Genomic DNA, 20,617 nt, shown 5'->3' on the forward strand with positions numbered 1-20,617 from the left:
TCTGAAGAATTTAATCTTGACACAGACTTTGAGTTACACAAAAGCTGGAATGTGTGTATCCTGCAGTTTTGTACAAAGTTGGACTGGATTATCAAGGTACCAGATAATCCTCTGGAGGACCCAGGCGCTGACACAAGAATGAGCCCCAAAGTTCCAGCAGAAGACAACCCCATCTGGAGCTGACCTCAGAGCCAATCACTTGCCGCTAGGCTGTATTTCTGATGAGTTGATTCACAAATAATTATTTGACCTTACGTGTCCCGTGTGTATAATGATAACAACAAAGTTTACAATGTTATTAAAAGTGGATGTGCACATCTTCTGTATAGCTGGAGAATGAAAGTGCCCATCTAATGTGTATCTAATTTACCACTCAATTGCTGCCCACAAGACCTACCTAATATTTTTTTGAGTTGCATTTTTGTTTTTCATTTAATAATTATGGACTATAGAGGTTTGTGTGTCATGTCCTACTACGGAATATGGACATCATAGAGCGGGTTCTTCATTTAGGCTGCTCACAAATTGCAGGGACTGGCATTCTTTTAAATGCTTCACATGAGCCACTGCAGGTTAGAGGTATGACTAGACCCAATTTTCCTCAGCAACAGTTTATTGCCAGGGGTAAGAAAAGCCGAACCCAAAATGGTCAGCAGATCACCAGACTAACGTCTATTTACAAAGTGGATGTCTTTGTGAGTCAACCCCTTTAATAAAAAATATAGTGTTCCCTTGAAAATATGAAGGAGGGAATAGTGGCTAGTAAGGCTGGGTTCACACGTGGCGGAATTTCACTTAAATTCCGCTGCGGACACTCCGCAGCGTTAATCCGCAGCGGAGCCGTTTGTCCATTGACTTACACTTTAATTTAGCAGTGTTCGTTTAGACGAGGCGTAAAATTCCGCTGCGGAGCATAGGCTGCGGAGCGGAATTTGGTGTCCGCAGCATGCTCTGTCTGTTGCGGAGCAGTGGCGGACTCATGGCGGAATTTCTCCATTGACTTCAATGGAGATTCTAATTTTCGCAATGAAGTCCGCAGCTGTCATGCACATGTTATGTGTGCTGCGGATCCGTCTTGCTTTTTTAACTTGACATTTCTTCATTCTGGCTGGACCTATGTATTTCTAGGTCTACAGCCAGACTGAGGAAGTCAATGGGGCTCCCGTAATGACGGGAGCGTTGCTAGGAGACGTCAGTAAATAGTCACTGTCCAGGGTGCTGAAAGAGTTAAGCGATCGGCAGTAACTGTTTCTGCACCCGGGACAGTGACTACCGATCCCAATATACAGCAACCTGTAAAAAAATAGAAGTTCATACTTACCGAGAACTCCCTGCTTCTGTCTCCAGTCCGGCCTCCCAGGATGACGTTTCAGTCTAAGTGACGGCTACAGCCAATCACAGGCTAATAACAGGCTGCAGCGGTCACATGGACTGCCGCGTCATCCAGGGAGATCGGGCTGGATGCCGAAGGAGGGACGCGTCACCAAGACAACGGGCGGTAAGTATGAATTTCTTTGACTTTCACAAGGGAAAGTGCTGTCCCTTCTCTCTATCCTGCACTGAATAGGGAGAAGGGAAGTACTTTTACCGCAGTACGCAGCAGCTAGTCCGCATCAATTTTCTGCACATTTTGTGCAGATCCGCAGCAGAATCTGCAACGCAGATTCTGTGCGGCATTGATGCGGACAGTTGCGGAGGAAATCCGCCACGTGTGGTCATGCCCTAAAGGGGGTTTACACTGGGCGATTATCGGGCAGACAAGTGTTCATAGAACGCTCGTTGCCAATAACTGACCTGTGTAAACAGATCAGTGATCAGCAGCTGAACGAACAAACTCTCGTTCATCTGCTGAACGTATGGTTTTAAAAAAGTAAAATATTATCGTTGTCGGCAGCACATCTACCAGGGAGACGCGCTGCAAACACGATAATAGCGTATGGGGATGAGCGATCGGAGTAACAACCGCTCGTCTCCATCCATAGCTCCGTGTGACAGGAACAAACAAGCGCCGATCAACAACGTCTCGTTGATCGGCGCTTGCTGCACCGGCCAAAATCGTCCGGTGTAATAGGGACTTAAAGGATAACCATGTGGAGGAACAACTGCTCATGTAGACAGCATTTCCAGGTAACTATGCGATTATCTGCACTGATGATCTCCAAATACACAAAGTAGTCTGTCTGAATGGATATTGTCTGAGATCTCGGCTGCGTGATTCAGAAGTAATATGTTTTGAAGTAAAAAACGTGACCAGCATTCATGTATAACTTTTCTTCTTCATGCTCTAATGACACAGATAGATTTCCTCTCATGGCAGAAGCTAAGAACAGAGCAGCAATGTGTTGATATTAGCAAAAAAAATGTTGCCTTCTCTTTTTTTCCCATAACAAAAACTATCTTCATCCAAACGTATTATTTCTAAAAGAGACAATGGGAACAGGCCATTAACCCATCAGTGTAATGTGGTGGTTAACAGTTCCAGCCGATTCTGCTCATTACTTTTTGAAAAACAGCACAACAAAACTTACATTGTAGACGGTGTCTTTTATTGGAAGACGCATATTAATTATTTAAATACTCAAATTCACACATTTTAGCATTTTCATCACAACACTTCCTGTGTGGTTTGGAGGAGGATGGTGTTAAAAGCATGAGCAACTTAAAGGGGTATTGCAAGTTAGCTTATTCATTGCAGAAATTGTATATTTTCTGTATCAATTACTCAAACTTTTCAAGATCTCTGCTTGTTGTCATTCATACAATCATACAGTACGCATATAGCATTGCTGTAACGTGTCAAAACCTCACTTTCCAATCATTAAACTAGAGAATATAATGCTATCATGTGCAGCAGCCTTTCTAGATTCGGGCACCAAGTGGTGCCTAAGCTATCATTGTGCCCCCTTCAGTAGGGGCGGGTGATGCACCCTGTGCGGCCGCACAGGCCGCACACCCTTAAGGCCGGAACGGGCGTGGCTAAGAAGTCTTTAAATGCACTAAATTTATTAAAGATGTGCGTTATTTTATGACACAGAATATTACAGTAACATGAATGATATGAGGTGGAGTTAGAAAGAGAAATATATCTACATTGGCTAAAGAGTTGCATCCCATTTATCATGAGGTGTGCGCAATTTTAATAAATTTGGCGCAATTTGTACTATCTTTGCCCACTTCTAACTTCGTGCATCCTTAAAAAAAATTAATGTATCACCCTTTATGTGTGTTCTAATACAAACACCAGTGTTTATATCTGCCCCTATTCAATTACACAAACAACTTGCTTATATTCTATGGTTATGTAGCAAATCCTACAGGGCGGGTGTGATATCTAGCACATTAACTCTTTCATGATCCAGTCCTATACTTGATGATCAGACCCTAACTTGCATTATTAAAGAAAATGATCTAATTCTTCTACATTGATAAACATGTCAGGTGCAGCCCCAAGTAATAACCTACATACAAAGTGAGAATGAGTCTAGACACAATCTGCACAAGGGTATGATGTAAACTTACAACAATAAGTCTTCAGTGATGAGGATGAGCTCCATCCCCCTCCTTTCCTGGTGTCAGTTCTCTTATTTTGCTGGGTGCTCAGTTGTGCATCATTTCAATACAGAACTTCCTGCATCTACTGCTCAGTCTCTAAACAGCCAAGTGCCCAGGGCTGAGCTGGTGAACATAGTGCAGACCTGTCATCAGATGTTGGTCTTGTAGATCTGATGTCATTGATGTGAAGGATTAATGAGAAAGCAGAACTTTTCTATCAGGTAGGAAGTTGCTACTTCAAATATGGTTATATCTCAGTGTTTGACTGTGGGCTAGGCTGCAATATCAAGCAATAAGACACTGCTACCATTTCAGCACTGGAGAGTGAACAGTTAGTGGTTGGACAATGAAGATAATGGAATGAACTCCAGTTTACAAGTGGACATTTTTTTAAATGTAAGTAGAAGACAAGAAGAATTTAGGAATGTCCCCCCCAGCAATGACTCACAATAAAACATCTTCATTATTATTCATTCCTTGCCTGTTATTTGATAGGAAGCTTCAAAACCTGATTGTGTAGAAGGTCAAGTTGTTAAGAAAAGTCAGTTTGGTGAACTTTTGATTCTCCAACTATTGGAGAACTACAAGTCACAGTATTCTCAGTTGTCATTAAATGATGGATTTCTGATTTTCTCAAGATCTTTTGAGTCCCAAGGTGGTTTTCCAACTCCAAAACGTTAGATCAATCAGTACATGACTACAAATACTCATGGTCATGGGATGTAGTGTGTTAGTTTGCAGGTCACTGTGACAGGGCTGTACATTTTTTCAGCTGCAGTTCCTCATTTTGTGAGTTCTGTGGTCAGGTTGGGTGTGCTCTTATCTCGGAGCCCAGCACAGCATGGATGGTTCAGCAACCCAGGAAATATATCTATATAGGCAGATATGTTTCTTCTTGTCAAAGGTTTCCTTTATATACTGCAGCTACAAAGTATCAGAAACGACATCTCAAGGCTACTGTGTACTGTTTACAGATAAAAGTATAAAATAAATAACCTCAAGAAAAAACATAATAACTCATAGGGGCTGCAAAGAACTCACAGAGAACAGAGTACAATGGAGGAACAGACAGAGAAGAAAGGGAGGGATTGTGTGTGCTAGAAGAAAAGGGGGCACTCATGTAACATGGGAGGGGTAAGAGGGGTTTTACAGAAGGGACTGGGTGTTATGCCTGGTGCCAGTGAAGTTTCACTAGAATATAAAGTTAATATAAAGAGTATGTGCAAAGGTAATATAACAGCTAAAACGTGTAATACATAAAAATAATGCTGATAAAAGTTCATATTCCTCCATCTATCCACCACTTCTCTACTCAGCACATAGGGTTAACCTCTTACAACGTGACTTATAAAGACAGACAGTCCATCCAATGGCATGCAAAGGCTTGTAGATGGAGTTTTAGGCACAGGAGTGTGCTAGGCTTCTATTGCTCGGTGACTTCACATTGCACATAGGACTTGATCAGTGTTGTAGTCACTTTCTGCCTGTTTGGTGGCTTCTTCTACCAGGAGTGGGAGTTCAGACCTGTTGTTACAGTAAGTGGATCTTTTATTCCTCTGTAGTGTATAGTAATGATTGTTCTACCTGTTCTCATCTGTTATAGCTTCAAATTTAAGACTAAAGCAAGCAGAAGTAGTTTCCCAGGGAGCTGTGGAGTGGATAGAGAGGGGATTAGCTAAAATGTCTTCATATTTAAAGGTTTGAAGAAAAGCTGGAGATGTTTGCAGGCAAAGAATTGTGAATTTCTGTATGATGATGACTTATACTAAGGGTAGAAGGAAGAGAAAAGCTATGATATAAGGTTTTGAGGGCTACTTGGATCCTGTGTCTGGGAATGTCTTGTCTTGATCAGTCTTAGAAATCTATACCAGCTTGTCATAAAAATGTTTACTAGTTAAGGATCTAATCTCTAACATGGATGTATGAAAAAATAAAGTACTGTATCTTGAAAAGTCCTCACATATGTCAGAAGACAGTTTATATAATTGATATCAATTTGCCATTGCCTAACATCAATCCTCTCTAAGAGTCTTTGTAAGAAGTCTCTATCTTGAATTGGTTTTGTTACCTTCACTCTTTAGATACTCATCTGAGTATCATTGCTACATTGTATTAGGGCTTTATTCTAGTGGAAAGTCTAATAGGTTCCATATGTAAGGCACCAGTTCTTGCCTTCTAGGTTATAAACTAGGGTGTGTCTTGATCTTTGGTACTTGCTACACGTTTACACATAGGAATTTCTGAGCTTAGATATGGTCAGCTATTTGCAGGGGAGCAGTTGGGAAGATCTTGGGTATTCTGCATGGGAAAAAACAACTACTGTTGGTTCACACAGGAAATGGGATGATAATTGTGAGCAATGAGGCGTCTAGTGTGAGAAATCTGAAAATAATGTCACATACATTGACATACATTTTTTTTCTTATGTTTACTGTGGATTTGGATGTGTCTGTCTTTGTATTACTGCAAAAATGTCCTTTTTCTTACATACACATGGATCATTTAAAGTCAGTGAAGTATGTGAGGGTAGTGGATGCTTTTATTACTGGGAGGCTGTGAGGGCTTGTGAGGGCTTGCCAAAATCTGATAGACTGGAAAAGCTTTATCCCATTGACGTCTATTTCTGGTCATTTATACATGGGAACAAGCATTGGAATTCAATAGACACAGAAAAATAGAATCGTCCTACAGCCTGCAGGATTTAACTCTTCCACTATACATTCTTTTGTTTTATTGACTGTTTACCCCTTTCCAAGGCATCATAGGCATATATATCTAGACATATATAAAGAGAGAGAGAGACATATATATCTCTCTCTCTCTCTCTGTCTCTCTCTCTCTCTCTCGCTATATGTGTATATATGTTACCTTTATAATATTTTACAAGCAATCTTGTGCCCCGGCAATTTTGCCATACTTGCCCTAATCCCCACTTTTAGTTGTGTGTCGTTGACTCTCAGTTACTCAGTTATGTCACATGATTTTATGTTCCTATCAGGCATGCACTTTGGTATCAAACATGCCCTTTGTACATTAAATGATATTGATTCTCTCAGTACCCTTCTACTGTACATATTAAACGTGCACATTGTGATCTATAAAAGCTTTGCCATATTATAGCAGTAAAACTTGATGATATGTTTTTTATCATCATTTACTACAAGAACTAGGTTAGGTTCTATTACCTTTCTTCATGTTCTTATATTACTATAATGGATACAATAATAAAAGGTATTGTGCCATTAATAACATTTATAGCATTTCTATAGTATATACCATAGGAGGTTCAACTGCTGTGATCTCCACCGATCACAAGAGTCCGATGCCCCCATTTTCTGGGATTAGAATTGTGAGGAAATGATGAAGAAGACAAGAGTTGGCCAAACCTTTGATATATGCTCCATTATAGGCTATGGGAGTTATGAATATAGTCTGCTTTCGCTCACAACTTGAAAGGACAACCCCATGAAGTTACATTGGAGCTGCAAATTTTTCTTGTAGCGTCTGCTGCAGGAGATATGTGGTACAGAATGGTGCCCATTCAAATTAATGTAATGATTGTGCTGAGTCCTCCAGAGCAGGAGCCCTTGTTTACAGAAGCTCTCCTCTCTGGCTAATAGAGGGGGGTTTCCCTAATTGGGTTTTCGGACAGAGGTTCTCCTTATTGGTCAATCCTTATAATCGTGTAGAGCTACTATTTTGTTAGTTAGGGAAAAAAATATTTTTTGCAACTACCAATGACCACAGTCTCTTTGATATGAGGACCCTACCAAACAAATGTCATGCACCCCTGTCAGTGTGACATGTGGGTCAGATATTAGGATTATTACAGTCACATCTAAATTGTCTAGTTAATTTTAAGGTTAGGCTATAAAATGATGGCTCTGTTCAAAATTAAAGTTTATTCTTCATGGAAGAAGCTTTATATTAGGGAGTCAGTGTATTAAAGTTCATAGCAAATTAGTTATTTTATCATTTTAAACTTTTGATAGTAATAGACAAGTATTATATACACCTTGAACGATTGTATTTTACCACTGAGTTGGGTTACAGCATAGAATGTTAACCTATAATGATGCCTATTGATGTTTTAAAGATAAATTAAGATTGAGTCTTCTCATAGGTTCTTTTAAGGAAAGAGTCTCAGCTGAGACTTTCGAATTCTTCTTTTCTGCCAAGCCTTAAAAATAGCAGAGAATCCAGAATACTCTTTTGGATGTTTGCCAGTGGTTACAGCTTTTTCCACTGAAATGCGTTTTCATGTGTTTCGGAGTGTAGACAAGAGATAACAATACATTCCCCTCACTGTGTATAGTTCTTACTACATAGATCCATACTTCAAACTAATATGCTTTTTTTTAAAAAAAAAAACAGGAAATTAGTCAGAACTTACAACTAACTTTTTAATATGTAATAAGCAGTACTTCAGTAGCTAATTCTTCAATTCAAAACATTTGTCTTTGGACTGCTGTCTGTACTGCAAAGCGCAAGTTTTTTCCAAAGATTCCCGTAATTATTACAAAAGCCTTTTTATACTGCTCTTATTACATTCAACAGGAGCATTATGGCAAAGGCTCTCAAATTGAGAAAATGAGCTTTGGGGAAAGAACACACCCATTTTTGCATTTTAACGCCACATGCGACTCCTAAGCAACAACGTACTATGGAGCTACGGGGCCTCCATATGCAGCCATACTATACTCCACTGGGTGCCTTATGTACGGAGCTATTCCCACCTAGAAGCATGGCTCCTAATATGACTCAGGGCTGATTCTAGCTTTTCTGCTGCCTGAAACAAAAATTTAAATTGCGTCCACCCCATCCAGACCTTAATTGACATCCCGCTTGCCGGCCTATGCCACTACCAGCCCCTTCTCACTCTTGTGGATGCGTTGTTGCCTTGTACTCTTTGAGAAGGTACAGTACAGCAAAATGCACTCTCCCGGCAAAGTTAAGTTGGCCCTTCCCACATAAATTTGTACGTCATGAAACTACAGCTCCCAGTAAAGCCCGAACAATGGTAAGGATATACTAGGAGTTGCTGTTTCACAAAAAAAGTCGCTGTAAATAGTGCCCCCTGTAGATAGTGTCACACAGTGCCCACTGTAGAGAGCTTTACAGACAGTGCCCCCTGTAGAGAGTGTCACACACAGTGCCCCCTCTAGAGAGGGTCAAACAGTGTCCCCTGTAGATAGTGTCACACAGTGCCCCATGTATATATTGTTACACAGTGCCCCTGCAGATAGTGTCACACACACAGAGTCCCCTGTAGATATTTTCATGCAGTGCTCCATATAGATAGTGTCACACATGGTACCCCATGTAGATAGTGTCACATACAGTTTCCCCTGTAAATAGTGCCACACAGTGCACCCTGTAGAGAGCGTCACACACAGTGTACCCTGTAGAAAGTGTCCCACACAGTGCCCCCTCTGCGGAGTGTTACAAAGTGCCCCCTGTAGAGAGCTATTGGAATCCTGTTTCAGTCAGGTCCACGGGACTGACGGGTTCAGTGACAGCTGGTCCTGCATGTCTCTGACACGCAGGATCCACCTGTAATCGTTCACATCTAACATCTAAGTTTATAACTTAGATGTGAACGATTACAGGTAGATCCTGCGTGTCAGAGACATGCAGGACCCGCTGTCACTGAACCCGTCAGGTCTGCGGGACTGACAGATTTAGGTCAAAATGAAAGATACAGCTGCACTGGATAGAGAATACAGAGCAGCTGTATCTCAAAAAGTAAAACAAATTGAAAGATACATCAAACACACTGACTGAACTGTTTATAAAATAAATTTAAAAATGTATATATAGGGTCACACACAGTGCCCTCTGTAAATAGTGCCACAGACAGTGCCCCCTATAGAGTGCCATGTGCACAGTGCCCCTTAAAGTGGGCCCCCTGTAGATAGTGTCACACAGTGCTTCCTGTGGATAGTTCTACACACAGTGCCCACTTATAACAAATAAACATACTCAACTGTTTCCGCTCCCATGCTGTCCAGCGATGCAGGCCTTCTCCTGAAGAACAATGCAGGCTGCGCAAAGACAGCACTTGTTACACTATTCAATTGTATCTGGTCCCTATAGTCATAGATACAACTAGGGGAACCAGTGTCAGCGGCTGTTGGTCGAGCTCGGCCGCACCGCGGCCCCCTTAATAGACCCCTTAGGCCACTTGGGGTGAGATTCTCTTCTCGCTTCATGGCAGATGCGGCCCTGTGTACAATGCATAATATGTGCATGAGGCCTTAGATTCTGATCACACTGATCTTGGGCTTTATGCTCGGCATATATGATGGGATGTGCTCAAACATATGCCAAACAGTTATTGGCAGACATAAGCAACTATAGGCATGCACTTGCATAAATCTAGCACATACTTTTAGTGGCACACTTCAAATGTGAATGGTGAACACATGCCACTAACAAGATGTAATTCTGGTTAATTAGTGCCTTTGAGCAATGAGAAGTGGAATCTGATTGGTTGATATAGTCAACTTTTCTACTTCTCCTTTGCAATAGTTTTGATAAATCTCCCCCCATAAATGACCCGACCCAAACATATTATATGATATGATGATTGGTAAGGGGCACATGGCCATTATTGCCCGAGGGCCCAGACCACTATTAGTTTCCCCTGAGGAGCACAATAAATTGTGCAATCGCCTGACCCTTTTACTTAATACAATCTATGTTAACCCTAGTATAAGACGTGTAATTTTTCATGCCATATAGAAAAAGAACCACTGCTTATCCTCTACTGTGTCTGATAACAGTTGAACCTAATGACAAATCTATCCCATCCCGTGTAAATAACATATTCATATTGCTATTTTACAGATCTTAATATCTCCATGTATAAAATATATAACTCATTTTGCTGGAAGTTGGATTGTAGAAAGAGAACAATGAATTGACCATGTTATGCACCTTTCTGGATACATTCCCTTACATGCCAGACAAGCTTCTATGGCACAGGAAAGGCTTGAGTCAGTGACCTTACATTTTCATGTAACCTGAATGCATGGAAAACATGAGTAGCAGATTTAGAAAAAAATAAAAATGGGAATATTGCATAAAGGGTGTGGTTCTTGTATATTCTGCAAATGTAAAATGATCATTGTATCAAATTTATTTTTCTCATACTTCACTCACTTATTCTAGCAATTAGATTTTCTTATACTTCATATACTGCTGTTACTGCTGTATAGTGAATCTGGAGTTTACTGTAATTCTGTATACAACCCCTTCTCAATACAATAGAGACCAAAGGCTCTGCTATGGTTTGTTGCATATCATCTTTTCACATCTCTGCACAGTTGGGACTCAAACTAAGCCACTATGTTATTAACAACACCTAGAAAGTGGCAATTTGTTGTCAGAATTGTTATGTAGCAAATCTTAGCAAAGAAAGACTTAGGCCGGCCATACATTGGGGATTTCAAACAGCTGTTTTTTGAATGAGTTGTTGTTCATGGTCGATCTGTGAAGGTTGTCGTCCTAGGCGACAACTCCATGAATTGAAATGACAAATCACTGATCGACATCTGACTTGATCTGTAGCCTGGCCTGGGCTTCTATTGATGGGATGCAGATTTGTCACTTGGCATGAACCACTTAACAATACTGCACCCAACAATGACCAAGAAAATCCAGAAAAACAGAGCAGATCAACTTTTCATCAGCTATCTCTCTATAGTCGAAAATGGCCTAAATTTTCCTTTTTTGTCCAACAAAAATCTCAAATGTATGGCCAGCTTTACACATTTTCCCCATTTAGTGTGGAGTGGCTACAAAGCATGTCTCTCAAACTGAAGGACCCAGCACATCCATGTATTATACAGACATCATAACTCATAAAAAGGCCATAATTACTGATACAAAGGCAGATTAAAAAAACCAGTTCCAAGCAGGATTCATAGAATCATGGCCAGCTTGACATGCATCCTTGCTCCAGGACACATGTCAGGCTGGCCCTGAGTCTATGGACCTCTGCTGCTTGTTAGCAGGTCACTGAGAGCCCACGTAATAGCACTCAGTGTCTGCATTTAGCTAATCTTACTGGCTTCCGGTTACCAGCGTGAGCATGGGGTTGCGCCATGAACGCAGTGATGTGCCTCTAATGCATCTCCGCCGGAAGTTTGGCAAGGAGGCAGTAACTTGGGAGAGACGGCACCAGGAACCAATATAGCGCTTGCCATTTTCTTTTTCTTCATAAGGACCCAGCCAGATCCAGGGAACAGCTGTGAGATTTCCCAGCATTACCAAGCATCCTACAGTGGTCAGCTCTCCTCAAGGCCCACTGATTCGGGGGAAGGAGCCAGAAATGACCCACCAGAGACTCCCAGGACGGTTAGTCTACAGGCCTTCATGCTCATGGTTGCATTAGTATGTACCTGCATTCTGTATGCTCACTGTACTTTTCATATAGTTGTTTCAGGGGAACATTGTACATAGTAAGGCCCTTAGGAATGTTAATAACAAAGAATGCAGTATCTTCAAAAAACTTTGCTACATAAAAAAAGAAATAGTGGAAGAATTTCCCTACAATGTTAAGGGTATGAAATTGTCTATGCTGTGAAGATACGAGCTGTGCAGCAACTGAAACTACGGATACTGGAAGCCTGTGCTAGCATTTCTTCTGCCAGTGTTGCTATCAGTGTGTGAAGAGTGGGAGAAGAGGGTTGCATTGACAATCCAACACAATGGGCAGCACTTTGAACACATTTTATAAGTGTTCAGAAACTTGTAAATAACTAATGAAAGAATAAAGTAACGTTAAAACCAAGCACACCATTGTTTTTCTTGTGAAATTCTCGATAAGTTTGATGTGTCACATGACCCTCTTCCCATTGAAAAAACTAAAGTTGGATACAAAATGGCCGACTTCAAAATGGCCGCCATGGTCAACACCCAGCTTGAAAAGTTTCCCCCCTCCCATATACTAATGTGCCACAAACAGGAAGTTAATATCACCAACCATTCCCATTTTATTTAGGTGTATCCATATAAATGGCCCACCCTGTAGAAATGATCAAGAAGATTGCCGAGTCCACAGCAGCAGTGGACCACAATAAACGCTACGTAAGTGCTGGGTGAGATGACATCTTGCATACCTGCAGTCATGTGAGCCCAGGCACAATCTTGCCTACTCCAGCACATCCTATCAAAATGGGATGGTCAGGAGACAATCATTATTTCTTCTGTTCAATTACTAAATGGCAGCCGCAGCAGCTATAAGAAATATCAATTGAGGCAATCATTTTCCTGTTAATAAAATTATCCTAAAGTTCTGAAAGCACACCAGTCTGGTGGGTGTGCCAGTTCTGCATGTCAAACGGTTTTGTACTCCAGGGCATTGATACTCTATAGGTCCAATGGTTTGGTGCCCAACTGGTCACTTAACTGCCTGCTTACTCCTGAAATGCTCTGCTCCTTACTCTGCTGACAGTTTCTCTATCTCTAGTCTTTAATTGTACCAAATTAACTGTTTGAGTACCAAATATACCATATATGGCTCACGATATCTAGTTTTTCCACCTAATTACATTTAATTGGAGAATTTATAATTCTATTTTTTATTTTTTTTTTTAAAGGATTACTGTTGAGTCTATGTTATGGATTCCAGAAGTCTATTCAGAATCATTATAAGAAATATTCTAATATTTGTATGAATCACTTTGAATAAAGTCTCTTGCGTGTATGTGCCAGTAAGGGCTTAGAATAAACTCGAGAAGGGGGTGTTCTGTACAAATTCATTTCTTGTACTGTTGGAGGATTTGTATATAATTATCCCACTATATAATTATAACACTAGCTTAAAGCAGAAGGCATATGCATGTATATGAAGGTATATGCATGCTCGCTTCCAGCACTTATCCACACCACAAGGAAATGAATCCTCATTCTGGGGTAGTGGACACAAACATGAAAATTATTCCTTTTCGCCCTGCCCTCCTCACGATTTGTTGATCCCTAACAAAGTTTAGAAGCAAATACTAGAGGACACAGGATAGACTTGGTGTCTCAAGCTTCAGTTTTCGCCTGTTCCCAATTTTTCTGTCTTTATTCTGCCTGGAATCCCGATTTAATCTGCTCAGAATCAGGTTTACAAGATTCTGAAAATAAGAAAAATTTTGTTATCCCCGGAAACGTTTCACGCGTCAAATAGTATTGCATAAGTCAAGGTTAGAAAATAAAAGAACGAATCATTAACACAGGTAATAAGTCTCAACACTTCTTTTATATATGACCTCAAAATATTTATTTGCCAAATTTCCGCCAATGAGGCATATGTATAAAAACGAATGCAAAAGAAACGTGAAGGGGCCATCCACAGGGACCATCCGGATTAATACTTTTATTTTGTAACTTGAAGTACAGACTTAACAGCTGCAATGTGACTGGTTATTATCATATGGAAAATTCCACATTTCCTTTGTACTAGTTTTTCCATAAAAAAGCTACAAAGTGGAATAGAGCCACATATATGAGTTCACAGGATTACCGCTCTCTTCCTGTATATCCTGCTGTGTAATAGTAGTTTGGATAAAGTTCCGTTTTCCATATTGGCAAGTAAATAATTACTTCTCAAAGACCATGACCTCATATGTTAGTACTACTGAATGGATTCATGACAATATACTGTCAGCTGAAAAGGTCAAAGGCGAAGAGAACACGATGTCTCTTTTTTCTGCATTAGGAAGTGTGGGAAACCATCTGCTTTTATGTTGTGTATTACCATGTCGAAGCTTTGGAAGTCCTAATTGCAAGGGTTTTCTAAACTCTCAATAAAGTGGAAGTCCAGGATTCTACCTTATTTAGGCTTATATTCGCTTGTATATGTGTGTCAGTTACCTAAAAACGTATTTATCTCACTTGGAATTTGTAATAATTTTATCCTTGTTGGAATGAAGATCAGTCGCCAATCTGAACAATCAGAGTTGTGATGTAAAGCATGGAGGAACAGTAGCCTAAGATTCTGCTAAAGGGGTTGTCTTACAAAGACATAATCAGTTGTTATATCCAGGTGAAGCCGCGGCCAGTCACACATTTCTCCTGCAGCAAATGCTGAAGGAAAAATGTACCATTGCATGCCTGCCATTCAAGTTAAAAGGCTTAGGCCCCATGCACACGAACGTGTTTTTGCGGCCGCAATTCCCCCGAAAATCCACAGGAGAATTGCGGCCCCATTCTTTTCTATGGGGCCATGCACACGACCGTAGTTTTTGCGGTCCTTGCACGGCCCGGGAGCCCGGACCACAGAAAGAACGGGCATGTCTTATTACGGCCCTGTTCTGCAGTCCGGGCTCATTGAAAACAATGGCGGCGGCCATGTGCATGTCCCGCGATTTGCGGGTGGCCTGCGGCTGACAGTCCGCAGCCGGCCGACCCGAAAATCACGGCCGTGCACACGGCTACGGTCGTGTGCATGAGGCCTTATTCGATTAAAATTGATGACCTATCCTTAGGATAGGTCATCAATATTAGATCGGTGGGGGTCCAACTGTCGGCACCTTCACCAATCAGCTGTTTAAAGGGGCCTCTGTGCTCAAGTAAATGGGACAGTGGTGCAATACCTTGCACGGCCACTACAAATGTAACAGCACGTTCAAATACAAACAGAAAGAAGAACCATGTAAACAATGAAGAGGTTTCGGCGCTTGCACGAGCACCGTGGCCTCTTCAAATAGCTAATCGCCGGGGGTGCCGACAGTGGGACCCCCACCGATCTAATATTGATCAATTTTAATGACGCAGATAACCCTTTTAATGGCTGTCCATGTAATTCATAAACATGCCAGGTCCACCAGAGCAGGAGCTTCTCTTATAGAGGGAAGCAAGCGACTTCCTCTATAATGCCCATACGTCCTAATAGGACATATGGATACCCTAATACACCAGAGTTAAAAGTAGCCAACAAATAATGAGATGGGAAACTATCCAATGTAGTTGCTAATGAAAACTTTTAAGGGGTTGTCTGGTTTAGAGAACCCATTTTGAAATACCCTATTAGGGAATTCGGAATTAATAGAAGTAGGTCTCTTGTTCAGGATTCTCAATTAGCTCGAGCCCTTGACTTCAAAGAGAACTGTAGTGGTGCTGTAGGCAAATTGAACACAATATTACAGCTCATCACTGGGAACTCAGCAGTGGCCACACACTGATCAGCTCAGAGATGTAGCAAGGCTCTTCTTCACCAGGGGCAAATGTTCAGTTTACTGCCCTTGCAGTGTATCCTAAAACTTTGGCCAAGGCAGAGTGGTTTGTTGGTGCCATTTTTGGCACCCGGCATATGCTGCGCGGGCACTCCACTTGCTACGGCTCTGAACCTAAATATTCTGATAAATGTGCTTATGAAGGCTGTGCTACTTTTGATTTGCTTATGTATACGCCTGACAGCTGCTGTTCCTGCACAGGTGACTCACAGGTAGTGGGTAAACAAAACTGCGGCAGTGTCATTGTCCCATCCTCGTCTAATCTAAACATTGTTTTGTGTTCCAGGTATTAGCAGCAGATGTGGATTTCTTCTCTACCAGGATCCTTCTAGGTATATTGCTGCACTTCTAGAATACACCATGTCTAATTCAGATACCGAAAACGACGGTTCTCCTAAACGTAGGTTCTCCTTAGAGGTTCATGATAAGGACTCACTTGCTGCTTTTGAGAAAGGAAAAAAAGATGGGAAGAGAGAAGCAAAACCCCCAATGGATTCGGCACTGCAGAAAGAAAGTGACAATATCCCTCCAGAGATTGGCTTCAACTTCGATTTTTTGGGGCCAACACAAGGAAATGGTGGCAAGTAAGTTCATATGTTATACGTCATTTCATATCTGAATGATGATGTTGCTTGTTTTATTTATTTTTTAATAGTGGCTATGGGTATTTAACTGGGCTTTATATGGTCCCCAAAAATATATATAAATATTTTTGCAGTACTACTGAAAACAAATAGTGGAAGCCACATCTTTTCTACTTTCCTGGTAAGCCACACCCATTTCCGAACCTCCTAGTTGAATGTCTCACAAAAATATTAGAGTGGGGTTTTGGTTTAATAAATAATGTCTTGGGGTCACATTGGGCACCTCCAATACCAATTAGCGCAGACAAAAAAAAAAGCAGCATTTACAACAAGAAAAACATTTAAATCGTCTTTGAAAAAGTGAGAGGCGTTATCTGCTCTATATTTATTGGTTGTGTTGGACCATTTAAAACCCTTTAATTGTGTAGACTTTTGGTGGGAAACTGGCAGCCCTTGGGTGGTCACTCTGCGAGTCCTAGCGCCTCTCTTCCGTTATACCCTGCTCTATGTCACAGGCTAGCATGACACACATTGAGCTGTGTACTGACTTTATGGCAAAATATCATCCTCTGATCCCAGATAGCAACATGTTTAATGACCTTGTTGAGGTTTTTTTTAGTAATGTGTTGGTGTTATAGGCACCATAAAAAGGGATTTCCTCCACTATATTGATATAATCTTCTATAAATGTTTGGTTCGTGGGAATCCTGCTGAGACTACCCATACCAACCCCCAAAAAATAAGTCCTGTATGACCCTCGGATTACAACATCATGAGCTGTATCTGAGAACCCAATAATGTGCTAGGTTAACCGCTACTTCTACGGCTAAAGATGTGCCAAATATATTAAAAGGTGCGCATTTTCCGCCAGCGTAAATAAATTTAAGACTGGAGCTTGAAAAGCCAATCTTGATATATTTTGCCCATGTATGTTTAGTCTTCTTGTACTTGAATCTTTTAAATGCAGAAAAAAACTTAAATGCTAAAAAAAACCTTGAGCTCTCATGGTTTTGATGTTAACGACTGACGATGTAGAAAAATAAGGTTGTTGGCCTTGGTGTTATTTGGCTTTATTCTTTTGCTTTGCTCTGTGTGTTTTCTTTGACAGCACATAAATTACATTTTTCTACTTCATCTCCTCTCCTTTTAGTGGTGATTTAAATCCTTGTCTGACTCACCAAATAGAATCCAGGGTAACATCAGCATTTTAAAAACGATGCCCTTCATGCAGCCAAAACATGGCGTGGCATGCATTAACCCCTTTATTCCAAAATTTTCCTTGACATATCTGAAGGGAAAACACAATATCAGAGCTATTTTTAGAAATGACTTTGGGGGAGGAGGAGGTTTGTTTTGCTTTATTCGATAAAATAAGGTATGAGGAGGGGAAGAATAACTACATAAAGTACAGATGAGGTTTTATTAGTATTGTTTATAAAGTGTCTGGTAACCGCTACAGGTTTGTAGTTTGTATGTCAAACGATTATACATTTTATAATGACTGCCACCTTTACATTGTTTCTTTTCCTAAACTATATTCTTTATGTTCAGTATTTGTATTGCATATAATGAAGCAAAAAGCAAAGGATTATGTAGTTTGCTTATAGGGTTGTGCCTGCAGTCATCTTACAGGATGTAAATATTACAGTGGCTTAAAGGCTATGTAAACCTTTCAACGCTTTTAAAAAAATAAATATAAAACAATGTATCATATAATTTGAAACAACTTTGTAGTTATTTTTTATTAAAAAAAATTGTACTTTTTGAGATACAGCTTCTTTGTATCCTATATACATAGAAGCTGTATCTTGCGCTCATACCCAAATTCATCAGGTCTGCAGGACTAATGGCTTCGGTGAAAGCATAGACACCTGATATCGATCACATCTAAGTTTTGAACTTATGTGTTATCGATAACAGGTGGCTCCTGCTTGTCAGTAACATGCAGGACCCGTTGTCACCAAAGCTGTCAGTCCTGCAGACCTGATGGATTCGGGTTTGAGGTCTTTTATGCCTTATCAGCTCCTGGAAAACAAGTTCAAGCTATTTGTAGAACTAGATAGGGCCAAATAAAACTTTCCTCTTTTTCAACATTTTTATATGACAAATATTATCTTGTTCTGCAAATGAGGTCTACATTGACTGCCGATTTATTTAACTATCTAGTGACAGGTACAGACCATAAGATTACATGCAACTTAATGTATTGCTTTGGATAGCAGCTATGACTCGGTGTGCTACAAAAGTCTCCGTGTAGCCTAGGCCTTAAAGAGACTCTGTCACCAGATTATAAGTGCCCTACCTCCTACATAATGTGATCGGTGCTGTAATGTAGATAACAGCAGTGGTTTTTATTTTGAAAAATGATAATTTTTGAGCAAGTTATGAGCAATTTTAGATTTATGCTAATTAGTTTCTTAATAACCAACTGGGCGTGTTTTTACTTTTGACCAACTGGGTGTTGTACAGAGGAGTGTGTGACGCTGACCAATCAGTGACCAATCAGCATCACACACTTCTCATTGTTCCAGTGTTCCAGCCCAGCTTCTATCACTGGACAAACACACTGTAACAATGGGCTGGAACAATGAGAAGTGTATGACGCTGATTGGTCACTGATTGGTCAGCGTCATACACTCCTCTGTACAACGCCCAGTTGGTCAAAGGTAAAAACACGCCCAGTTAGTCATTATGAAACTAATTAGCATAAATCTAAAATTGCTCATAACTTGCTCAAAAATGATTAAAAAAAAACACTGTTGTTATCTACATTATAGCGCCGATCAGATTATGTAGGAGATGGGGCACTTATAATCTGGTGACAGAAACTCTTTAAACTTTCCTATTCTTATCTGCTCCGCCATAGGAGGTACAAGTTTTTGGATTGTTACTTCTTTTTAGTTTGGGAATTCAGGAAGCATGAGTAAGTTGAGTATTGGGTGTGGCAGTAGTATTAATCCATTTGTATAACCTTCAGTCCTAGTCATTAGATTATTCATACCCTGTTGCATTATTATAGATCCATAAACAAAAACTGAGTTCCACATTCATAGTACACACTCCTATAAAGATCACAAAAACAAAAACTCAAGATATGTAATTATTCTGTTATACACACACACGCACACACACACACACACACACATATATATATATATATATATATATATATATATATATATATATATATATATATATATATATATATATATATATATATGTGTGTATATATAACAGAATAATTACATCTCTTGAGTTCTAAATAATATACAAATAATGGCAGACAGTCATTATTGTTGTTCATCCAAGTGCTGTACATACATTTGATGGAAGTTCTTCCCCTATTCTATACCTAATGGATATTAGGATCCCTTATTTTGACATTTACCATATCAAGCCACTGGTTGAGTCTCAATTTGGTAAAAATAAAATTTACAAAAAAGAACACTAGCACAATATCAAAAACTCTCAGAAACCCGTTTAAAAAACATCAGTAGCGCCCAATGTGTCTGTGTCCGGATTTGCCCCCTAAAGGTTTGCCTAGTGACTAAAAAAGGAGCAGGGAGGGATAGAAGAGGGATTGAAAGACATAGAAGAGTAACAAAAATCTAGAGAAAAAATTGTAATAAAAGAGCATATGAAGTCTTTTTTATTCTATATGGCCCAGTTTTTAAATTGTGTGGCTTATTTTTATAGTATGTTATATATTACAGATTGTGTAGTAGAAGCTGCAAGGTTTTAGGTTCTATTTGTGAGGTTGTTTTATTGTGTTAGCCCTACAAACATTGCGATGAGTCACACATACATCCTAAGCTTGCAGCAAAACATTGCGAATGTTGTGCAGAACATCCGAAGGTTCTTCCTTCATTTTCTAAAGAAAAACTAGGACACCCACATCATTAATAATTTGTAAGGCTTCTCAAAATATTTCTTTTTGGGCCTCACCAGTGGGTAAAGTCTATGCCAAAAATTAAAATGTATCTCCTGACATTAAAATAAGCACAAAAGGCATCAAAAATTATGCGGCCAAACGGACCTTTCTTTCTTTAAGTTTCCACATAAGATGAAATTGCTGTAGTTCTACTTATCTTTTATGTTAAAGTAATTTGCAATTAATATTATTTTTTTGCTTCAATCTAAAAGAAAAATGAAGCATCTTTACAAATGTTTTCTATTAAATGTATCCTATCTTTTTGTGTCCACAGTTCCTTACCGCATAAGTTTACTTAGAAGCTGTAAACACAAAACAGTAAA

General features: G+C 40.0%; 1 protein-coding gene across 3 annotated transcripts in view; it reads left to right on the top strand.

Annotated features, from left to right (window-relative positions):
- The first annotated feature begins 3,644 nt into the window (after positions 1 to 3,644).
- LOC142743527 (transient receptor potential cation channel subfamily V member 1-like) overlaps positions 3,645 to 20,617 on the top strand; it is an 89,952-nt gene continuing 72,979 nt past the window's right edge. The window contains exons 1-2 of one of the 3 annotated variants that reach the window (XM_075854385.1): positions 3,645 to 3,773; positions 16,066 to 16,363. In XM_075854385.1, coding sequence (XP_075710500.1) covers positions 16,140 to 16,363 — 224 coding nt within the window. In that variant the 5' untranslated portion in view covers positions 3,645 to 3,773; positions 16,066 to 16,139. Of the gene's footprint in view, positions 3,774 to 4,585; positions 5,088 to 16,065; positions 16,364 to 20,617 lie in introns of those variants that run through there. The other 2 variants (XM_075854383.1, XM_075854384.1) reach the window with 2 other exon arrangements.

Source organism: Rhinoderma darwinii, chromosome 2 (assembly GCF_050947455.1).
Source record: "Rhinoderma darwinii isolate aRhiDar2 chromosome 2, aRhiDar2.hap1, whole genome shotgun sequence".
Taxonomy (NCBI): Eukaryota; Metazoa; Chordata; class Amphibia; order Anura; family Rhinodermatidae; genus Rhinoderma; species Rhinoderma darwinii.